This window comes from Dasypus novemcinctus, unplaced genomic scaffold, assembly GCF_030445035.2.
Source record: "Dasypus novemcinctus isolate mDasNov1 unplaced genomic scaffold, mDasNov1.1.hap2 scaffold_348, whole genome shotgun sequence".
In the NCBI taxonomy this organism is placed as follows: domain Eukaryota; kingdom Metazoa; phylum Chordata; class Mammalia; order Cingulata; family Dasypodidae; genus Dasypus; species Dasypus novemcinctus.
This window is the reverse complement of record NW_026688312.1, coordinates 84,309-93,863: the sequence shown is the minus strand read 5'-3', so window position 1 is coordinate 93,863 and position 9,555 is coordinate 84,309. Positions and strand designations below refer to the sequence as shown.

At 68.4% G+C, this 9,555-nt stretch overlaps 2 protein-coding genes across 2 annotated transcripts; one reads left to right on the top strand and one right to left on the bottom strand.

Moving 5' to 3' along the window:
• Positions 1-6: 6 nt before the first annotated feature.
• On the bottom strand, positions 7-6,357 carry LOC131277730 (MAPK-interacting and spindle-stabilizing protein-like). The gene is made up of 2 exons (XM_058292842.1): positions 2,322-6,357; positions 7-2,248 (listed from the first exon to the last, which is right to left on the bottom strand). Exon 1 carries the CDS (start codon positions 4,725-4,727, stop codon positions 3,783-3,785), a length of 945 nt encoding a protein of 314 aa, XP_058148825.1. The 5' UTR covers positions 4,728-6,357; the 3' UTR covers positions 7-2,248; positions 2,322-3,782.
• Positions 6,358-7,068: 711 nt separating this feature from the next.
• DIO3 (iodothyronine deiodinase 3) lies at positions 7,069-9,313 on the top strand. Its single transcript, XM_004485268.3, has one exon. It carries the CDS (start codon positions 7,439-7,441, stop codon positions 8,357-8,359), a length of 921 nt encoding a protein of 306 aa, XP_004485325.2. The 5' UTR covers positions 7,069-7,438; the 3' UTR covers positions 8,360-9,313.
• Positions 9,314-9,555: the final 242 nt, after the last annotated feature.

The window sequence follows — 9,555 nt, the reverse complement described above, 5'->3', positions numbered from 1 at the left end:
AATTTTAAAAAATGGGCCAAGGATTGGAATAGACATTTCTCCAAAGAAGATACTCCAGTGGCAAATAAATATATGAAAAGTTGCTCAACAGGCCAGCCAAGAAATACAAATTAAAAACTGCAACGAGATGCCACTTCACACCCACAGGGATGGCTACTATTTTTTTATAAAACTGAAAATAAAAAGTGTTGGCAAGGATGTGGAAAAATAGGAACTCTCATATATTGTCAGTGGGGATGCAAAATGGTGCAGCCACCATGGAAAACAGAAAGCTCAACACAGAATTACCACCCGACCGAGGAAGTCCCCTCCTAGTACAGACCCGAAAGAATTGAAAGTGGGGACTTGGGCAGATATTTGCATACCAGGTGGAAGCAACCCAAGTGTCCATCAATGCTGAAAGGATACATAAAATGTGGCCAAGCCATACAAGGGAAGGCTCTCAGCCGTCCCCAGAAGGGAAGGGCTGCTCCATCTGCACTGTGGACAAACCTGGGAGACAGCACGTAGGGTGAAGTATGCCAGACACAAAAGGGCAAACACTGCATGCTTTCTTCTAATTGAAATACTTAGGATCAGCAAATTGATAGAGACAAAAAGCAGAGCCGTGGTTACTGGGTGGGGGAGGGGCACGGGGCGTTCACGATAAATGAGTTTCCAGCTTGGTTTGGGATGATGGAAACAGTCCGGAAATAGATCACGGTGAAAGTGACACAGCCTTGCCAATGAACTTACTGTCAAAGAATTGTCCCCTAACATGGTTAAAGTATTTTCATGTCATGTACATTTTACCACAATTAAAACTACATTATTTTTTTTAAAGAAAGGACAGCCATTATCATGCATGTTATCATTGCACCTCGTTTAGAGGGCGTCTCCGGAACGACCTGCTCAGTTCCCAGAACCCCACTTCCCGCAGCTCTGACCAAGGGGCGCCGAGCCCCCATAACTCCGTCCTTTTGCCGTAAAAATGGGGAATAAGGCTCTTCCTCTCTGGGCGAGCAGGACAACTGTGGCAGGACCCCACAAGCTGGAGCGCCTGGGCCCACCTTGCCCAGGTGCGGAGAGACCCAGCCGAGAGCAGAGCCAGGGCAGCCGGAGGCAGACGAGCACGAGAGGCGCGAGCGGCAGCGGCCTGGCAGCCCCACGGAGCACCTGGATGCAGCCGGACCCGAAGGCATGGCTGCCCCCAATGCTTTACTTTCGTGACTCCCCCTGGGAAAAAAGAAATTCCTTTGTCGCTTAACTTAGTTCAGGAGTTTCTGCCCGGTGCAAACCTAAAGGAGCCTGACAAAACACAATCAGAGGGTGAGGGGAGGCTTCCAAGAGGGACGGGGGCTTCTGTGACAGGGAAGCCCCGACACATGGGCCTGGCACAGCCTTTGGGGAGAAGGGAGTGGGCGAAGCCGACGGGCTCCTGGACAGACGTTCCGGCCCTGGCTCCGAGGAGCTGGTGTCCAGTAAGGGGCTCGGCACCAGCCACTACTGCTGTTCACGGAGCACCGCCCACGGGCTGGGCGACACAGTCACACTTTCCCTCTTAACAGTCTCCTTGGGGGGTGGGGGCAGAGGCATTGTCCATTTCACAGATGATAAGCGGGAGGCACAGAGAGTCCAGGCAACACGCCTGGGGCCGCACAGGACACGGCAGAACGAGTGATTGCAGCAGGCTCAGGCTGTGCGTCTCCGAATCCCACAGGCCCTCTGTCTGCTCCAGAAGGTTCTCTGAAAAGAGGAGGTGCTCCCCGAGTGCTCTCACGGAGGCCGAGTGACACAGAAGCTCCCCCAGAATGGCTTGGGGGAGAGGGAGAGCTCCCGACAATGCCACCCCTGTGCAGCACCCCCTGCCCGGCCCCCCTGGGGTCCCCTGCAGGGGTCTGCGCCTCTCTGAGCCTCCGTCCAGCAGGACGAGCCCCGCGTCTCACCGCCCGTCACTGGCCCACAGCCCGGAGAGTCCACGCCACGGCGGTGCCCACTGCCCACGCCGCTGACGCAGCCTGGGGCTCTCCTGCAGGGATGCGACGGCGTGGCGGCCACACGCACGGCCAAGCCCTGGGCACAGCTGCACGTCAGTCTTGATCTTCTAGACACCGGTCGCTGGACATGGGAGTCACCACCAGTCGGATTTCACCCGCAGGACACTCGGGGCAAACCTGTGCGGCAGGCCTGCGGCTGCCTCCCTGCCTTGACTTCTCTCCCGCGGCGTCTGCTGGCACCCCACGGCTTCCTGGCAGCTCTCGGAAACCCTCTGGAGCCAGGCTGGGTGTAAACACAGGCACGCGGGCACCTGCACACACGGGCGCGCCTTGTGCCTGCCCCACCTGCCGTGGCTGAAGCAGCACGTGTGTTCTTTACGTCCACTTCTCGGTGACGGACATCGGCCCTTGGACGAACGGGGCTGGGGCCTGCGTCCCCACCTTTCGCCAGCGCACCCACCTTTCTCCAGAGAGGATGGGAGGTGGGGAGGAGACACAGACCTCAGCCTACCCCACGTGCCCACCCCAGCCTCGGCTTGGGGCAGGCGCTGGCCCTGGGACAAGATGCCCGGCTCCGGTCCGGACCTGAGCTGCCAGGCAGCTCCCCTCCGGGCCTGGCCGAGCACCGGGCGGCACAGTGGAGGCCCGGTGGCGCCCACCCTCGTGCCAGGGAGAAGAGCCGGGCCCATGGGTGGGGGTGGGCCACAGAGCACCGAGCCGGGGCAGGCCACGAGGATGGGGGCTGGGCAGGAGGTGCGCGGCAGGGCCCTCCGTCCTCAGTGGGGACCTCTCCAGGCCAGAGCAGCAGGCCGGGGCGGGCAGGCTCTCCTGGGACCTTCTCCAAGCCTGGAATTGTGAGGTGATAGTTCGGGGGAGCCCGTGGAAAGCATCCCCCTAGCCTCACAGTGCAGGTGAGGCTGGCGGTGGGGGCCGCACAGGCCGGGCTGGCAGAGGTGGCCGGAACGTCACCTCCCCACCGTCTCCCCTCCTTGGCTGGGAGCCCCAGGCCGCCTCCGAACCCAGGATGCCGCCAAAACCCCCCACGCCTCCCGGCCCCGGAGCCCCGCCAGCCCCCCTCTTCGGGCCTCACTCCCGGGAGAGCGCCCAGCTGGGGCTCGTCACGGGCAGGGGGACGGAGACCTCTCAGAGCCCCGAGCCCACGGCCAGCGCCAGCCCTGCCCACCGGCCCGGCCCCGCCAAGCTGCAGCCGGGAGGGTGGGAGGAAGCGTGGAAAGAAGACAGCACAGCCTCCGAGCCGACGGGGAGCGTAAACACTCGTGGGAGGCCCCGGTTATCCGTGGGAGGACCTGATTATCCAAGGAAAGGAAACAGATTGGCCCGGTTGCCAGGTGATGGTGCGTGCGCCAGGCACCTGGAGAGACCCCCTGCCGCCGCCCTGCCGGGCCGCCTGGGCCCTGCTCCGCACACCCCGCCCTGCTGGCTGCTGCGGGAGTGCCAAAGGGCAGAGGGCAACATCTGGAAATCGTCCTGGAAAGAGGAGTTTTCAGGAAGCCCACGTTGCACCCGCTTATTCTTTTCACCAAGGTTTACTGGGAGCCTCCTGGGTGCCTCCTGCTACAGCGGATGCCAGCCGGGGAGGAAGCACTGCCGGAGCTGCAGCGACGGAGGGTGCTGGGGGGGGGGGGGAGGGTCCACTCCCTCTGGAGGGTGGGGCAGGCCTGGCCCAGAGGAGGTGACGGCAATGGAGAAAGAGTAAGCGAGCCGCCAGAAGGGAAGAGGGCAGAGGGAACAGCACGGGAGGAGGCTCAGAGGTGGGAGAGCATGGGGGGGGCGGCGTCCAGTGCCTCAGGGGCAGTCGAAGGGCCCGTGGTCCAGAAGGGCAGGGCCAGGTCCCCACAAGGCCAAGCGAGGGCAGGGCCACGCACACCTGCAGTCCTGAGCCACTCTTCCCCAGGTGGGCCTGGGTCGACAGGCCCCAGGCCCCCTCCCTGAGCCTCCGTGGGCCCCCTCCCACAGGAGTACAGAACCAGCCCAGCCCACCAAGCGGGGAGCCGCCGTGGCTGCCTCTCTGGGCGTTTCTCTGCTTGTGGGGACACTGAGGCTGGGTCCACCCCACACATACCCACCCAGCCCCAGCCAGGGGTAATGAGTGGGGGGAGGGGAACCAGGCAGAGCCTGAGGCAAAGGTCCACCAGCCCCCCCCCCCCCCCCCCCCGCCTTCCTGGGAAGCCGAGGCGCCTGGAGGAGGGTCGGGAACGGCCACCTGGACCGGGAGGCCCCCGGAGCCTGGCCCTTGCCTGGCCCGTCCCCTGGCCACTCTCCAAATTGCTCCTGGCTGCCAAATGGACCCAGTTCCGCTTCTCCCTCCTTTTCTTTCCCCTGCCCGCCCTCTGCTGGAGCTGCCCGGGATGGGGCGCAGCCCCAGCTCCCACTCTGGTCCCCCCCCAAAGCAAAGCCTGCCAGGCCCACGGCAGTCCAAGCTCGGGGCAAGGCCCGGCACTTCTCCGGGACCTGGGGGGGGGGCCTGGGCCTCGGGCCGGGACGCTCACTCCTGACTCCTGGGACAGGGTAGGACGGCCACCGGTAGGGAGGCCCCGGCTCTGCGGTGAGCTCAGGCCCTGGCGGCGGGACAGAAGGAGCCGGGGTCAGGATACGGAGGGAAGGGCGGGGGGGGGGGCACAGCACTGGTGCAGAGCCCCCCAGCCCGGGCAGTGCCGCCCACACCTGCGGCCTGGCCTCACCTGCACAAGTCACCGCTGGAGCAGGACAGGCCTGAGTGCGTGTCCACATTCTGGAACCACCAGGCGTCGGGCGAAGCTGGTCAGTCCAGGGAGCAGATGCCCCGGAGCAACCAAAAGTGCACAGGACAAGAGCTGCATGGGGACAAGGGACCCGGAGGGCCCAGCTTCCTTCCCCCCACCACGCCTGCCTCACACACCCGCACCCGCACCCTCACCCACATCCAGACCCAGGCAGTGCCGGAGGCTCCTCCAGCCACGGTGGCTTCTCCATTTTCTGAGACTACATGTGGGGACAGATGGGAAAGAAGGGTCCACGGCCCCCTGGCTCTATCCCAATTCCCACACGGGCGGGGCAGGGACCTGCACCCTAGACTGGCGCCTCCAAAAATCAAAGAATCAAAGCTGGAGAACTAGTTGGACCAAAAAATGGGACACCCCCACCGACAACTTTAGCCCCTCCCCAGAAGGGAGCAGCCCCAGGCCCCCCAGAGCTCCTCTTGGAAGCTGCTGGCAAGGTAGGCTTCTCGCCCTATTCCCTCCCCGCCAAAAGCTTAGGCAGGCAGGGAGGAGATCTGCTACCTAAAGATTCCCTGCAGAAGGGGGCCGCAGGACCCCCAGCCAGGCTGCGCTGGGGGAAAATTCTCTAGCCCACCCGAGAGTCCCCTCCCTGGGCGAGGAGAGGCTGTCTAGGGGCGCTGGGACTGCAGAGCACAGCCCGGCTTACCTCTGGGAGCAGCTCCGGCTGTGCACCCCCCAGCATCCCTGCGTCGGGCAGCAGACAATAGCCCCCCGCCGGAGGGGGGTGGAGAAAAAGGGACCCAGCCGCGCGCCCCCGCCCTCTGCGCCCACACCCGCGGACTTTACCTGCGGGAGCCGCGAGTCCTGTGGTGGACCTCACTGGGGCAAGAGGACCTGGTCAGGGTCGCGAAAGCCAAACCCTGGCGGGGACCGGCGCCCAAGGAGGGGCGTCGTCCCCGTGTGCGCCGGGTCCGGCCGCCTGGGTCCGGGATGGGGGCCGCTTTCCCGACGACAGAGCCGCAGGCGCCTTCCCTTGCCGCCGAGCCGGCCCCTCCGGGCCCCTCCGGCTCAGCCAGCGCCCTGCTCTGCCCCGCGCGCGGCCCCTGCCTCCGTCCCGGGAGGCAGTGGAGCCGCGGGTCCCCGGGCGGGCGGCGCGCGGGACGCAGGCGGCGGCTCGGGACCGGTGCTCAGTCGCCGCCGCCCGGCCGAGTCCGCGCGACTCCCGGGGCGGCCCGGCTCCCCGGAGGGCGGTGCGGGGGGCGCCGCTCACGACCTGGCCCCGGCGGCGCCCCGAGGGTCCCGGAGGGCCGAGGCGCGGCGGGGCTCGCTCCCGCTTTGGGGCGCCCCGGATCGAGCACTTCCCCGCCCCCGCCGCCGCCCCCGCCGCCGCCGCCCAGCCCCGGTCCCCCGCCCCGCGCCCCAGGGCGGCTAGGGACTAGCTGGTCCCGGACGCGGCGGCAGGGCCAGCGAGGGCCCCGCGGGTTGGGGGGGCCGCCCCCCTCCCGTTGAAGCCTCAGCCCACACTCGCCGTGGAAAGTACGCACTGGGCGCGTCCGGGCGCCTCCGCGGGCAGGCGGGCCGCGGCGCTCCGGGTCGGCGACGGTGGCTCGGCTCGGGCGCTCCAGTCTCGAAGTTCCCGGGCCGGAGAGCGACGTCCGGGGACGCACGGGACGGGTGCGCCCGGCGGCCGGGGCTGCGCCGGGCGAGGCGAGCGGCGACAGGGGAGCGCTCCGGCGTTCAGGCAACAGCTACCCCTAGTGGGAGAGCGCCGGGGCCGCCGCCGCCCCGCGCCCGCCGCCCCGCGCCCCAGGCGCTCGGGGCTCTGCGGGGGGCGCCGGGCCGCCGCCGCTCGCCCCCGCCCGGCCCGCGGCCCGCGCCCGGCGCCTCCCGTGTCCGCGGCCCCTGCCCTGCGATCCTCGCCGCCGGGCGCCGGCGGCCGCTGACCCGGGAGCGGCGGCCCCAAGCGGGCACGAGATGGGACGGGGCGGGCGCGGCCGGGGCGGCGCGGACAGCGGCGGGGACCGCGGAGCGCGTGGCGGGGCGCGGAGCCGGGCGGCCGTGTGCGAGTCGCGAGTGTGAGCGCGCGCGGGAGGCGGGCGGGCAGGCTGGGCGCGGACTCCGGGTGGCGAGCGGCGCCCGCGGGCGAGCCGGGCGGCCGGCGGGGGCCCCCAGCGGCCTCCTCGTGGGCCCCGCGGCCCCGGCAAGGCGGGAGCCGGGGCCCCCGGAGCGGCGGCCGCGGCCCCGGGCTCCCGCGGCACCTGGGCAGCGGCCCCTCTCGCGCGGCGGCAGCGGCGGGGGCGGCGTTGGCGGCGGCGCGCGGGAAGCGAACCGGAGCTCCGGCGCGGCGCGGCGAGCGCGGGGGAGCCCCGCTCAGGTGCGCGGCGAGGGGGACGCGGGCCGGGCCGGGCTGCGGGCACCCGAGCGGCGCGCGGCGCTCGCGCTCTCGGCAGGACTTCGGCGGCCGGCTCCTCGGCCCCGGGCGCGTCTCCCTGTCCCCCGCGGCCACCGCGGCCGGGAACCCGCGCCCCCGAGAGCCCGCCCCCTCCGGCCCCGGGCCCCGCCGCCCCGCCCCCGCCCGCCGGCCCCCCCCCCCTCGGCGCGGGATTTCTAGGGCATTGGCCCGGCCGCTGGGCGAGCCCGCGGGGCTCGAGTTGCAAGGGGGCGGGCCCGGGCCGGAGGTGGAGTCTCGGGCCGGTTGAGGCCTCGGCTATAAAACAAGCTCCCCGCACCGCCAAAGCCCAGATGCCTCGCCGGGCCGCCCCGCGCCCGGTGCCCGGAGAGGGCGGGGGGGCTCAGGGGGCCTCGGGGGCCTCGGGGGCCGCGGCCACCATGCTCCGCTCCCTGCTGCTTCACTCCCTGCGGCTATGCGCCCAGACCGCCTCGTGCCTCGTGCTCTTCCCGCGCTTCCTGGGCACCGCCTTCATGCTCTGGCTCCTCGATTTCCTGTGCATCCGCAAGCACCTTCTGGGTCGCCGGCGGGGCCAGCCCGAAGCCGAGGTGGAGCTCAACAGCGAGGGCGAGGAGGTGCCCCCCGACGACCCTCCGGTCTGCGTGTCGGACGACAACCGCCTGTGCACCCTGGCGTCGCTCAAGGCGGTGTGGCACGGCCAGAAGCTGGATTTCTTCAAGCAGGCGCACGAGGGTGGCCCTGCGCCCAACTCGGAGGTGGTCCTGCCCGACGGTTTCCAGGGCCAGCGCATCCTCGACTACGCGCGCGGGGACCGCCCGCTCGTGCTCAACTTTGGCAGCTGCACCTGACCGCCGTTCATGGCGCGCATGAGCGCCTTCCAGCGCCTGGTCACCAAGTACCAGCGCGACGTGGACTTCCTCATCATCTATATCGAGGAAGCGCACCCCTCCGACGGCTGGGTCACCACAGACTCCCCTTACAGCATCCCGCAGCACCGGAGCCTGGAGGACCGGGTCAGCGCAGCGCGCGTGCTGCAGCAGGGTGCGCCTGGCTGCGCGCTGGTCCTGGACACCATGGCCAACTCCAGCAGCTCGGCCTACGGCGCCTACTTCGAGCGCCTCTACGTCATCCAGAGTGGCACCATCAGGTACCAGGGCGGCCGTGGCCCCGATGGCTACCAGGTGTCCGAGCTGCGCGCCTGGCTGGAGAGCTACAGTGAGCAGCTGCACGGCGCCCAGCACCGTGGGGTGTAGACGACAGATAGACAAAAGACAGTTGACTGGACTTGGCGGGGAGGTGCCGAACCTCCTACCAAGGCAAACTTGGAGAGGCCCCAAGGACATGGCTGCGGAGCGGCCGGGCCTCAGGCTGAGCGCGCGCTCAGCCAAGCCACCCGAAAGGTCTCCCCAGCCTCCGCTGTGGCTGGGAGCGTCTCTGCGTTGAACTGGCTCTCCTTAAACCCTCCACCCTGTGTGCCGGGGACTTGTTCCCGCAGAGGCCCCGCCGTGCCTTCTAGCACCCAGCTCCCCAGCCAGAAGAGCCGCGGCCCCGCGCCTCTCGGAGCGCAAAGAGAACTTGGCGGCGCCGCGCGCCCTGAGCGCCACTGGCCTCCAGTGGCGCACGCGGCGCGCTAGTTGCCAGGCACCCACCTGGAGCGCGCGGGGAGGGAGCACCCTGCTGCTTTGGTGTCTATTTCTTGTCCCTGCGTTGTGGGAGGGGGCCCAGGGACGCGAGAGAGTGGGCGGGGTGGTTTCCCCCTGTTGATTTGGGTGCGTGCGAGCCCCGCTGCTGATGACGAGCTGTCTCTAACTGGTCTCGACCAAGAGGCGAGTCCGAATTGCCGGGGGCTCGCCGCAGCGCCTAAATCGAGAGGGGGAAAGTGCTCGGGTTTCCGACAGGAAGCCGCCGCCAACGGGGTGCGGGAGAAGGAGGTTGGGGGCTGCTTGGGGGCCAGAGGAAGATGGCGCAGGGTCCGAGGCGAGAGGCCGGGACTCCCGAGGATGGAGTGTGGCTGGGGGAGTCCGGACGGCGGCAAGGCCTGGGCTCCCCAGCGCGGAGCCTCGAGGGGCAGAGCTGCCAGTTGGGGGGCCAGGAGTCGGGGGGGGGGGGGGCTGGTTCGAACGCCATTTGCTGAGTGTTTTGCTGGAAATAACCCCTGTATATAAACTTCTTTTACGCCGCAATAATAAAGGCTTGAAGTAAACTGCTTTCTGATTGCCTGTGGTTCCATGATTTTCTCTTCCCTCTGAATAGCTGCAGGAATTAAAGACAGATCTCTCCCGCCGGTCCCCATAGTGACCCGGGGGGAGGGTGGGGAGGGGCCGAGGAGGCGGCGCGAGGGGAAAGGGTCTGCGGCAGGGCCCCCGCGCGCGCCCGCTTGCAGCACAGCCGCGGGGAGGGGGCCGGGGGGCGGGGGAAGGGGAGGGAGACGAGGGAGTCGGAGCGGGAG

What these genes read in the sequence shown, in the direction of transcription:
- LOC131277730 (XM_058292842.1), bottom strand. Translation starts at nt 4,727, where the DNA reads ATGTGGACACGCACTCAGGCCTGTCCTGCTCCAGCGGTGACTTGTGCA.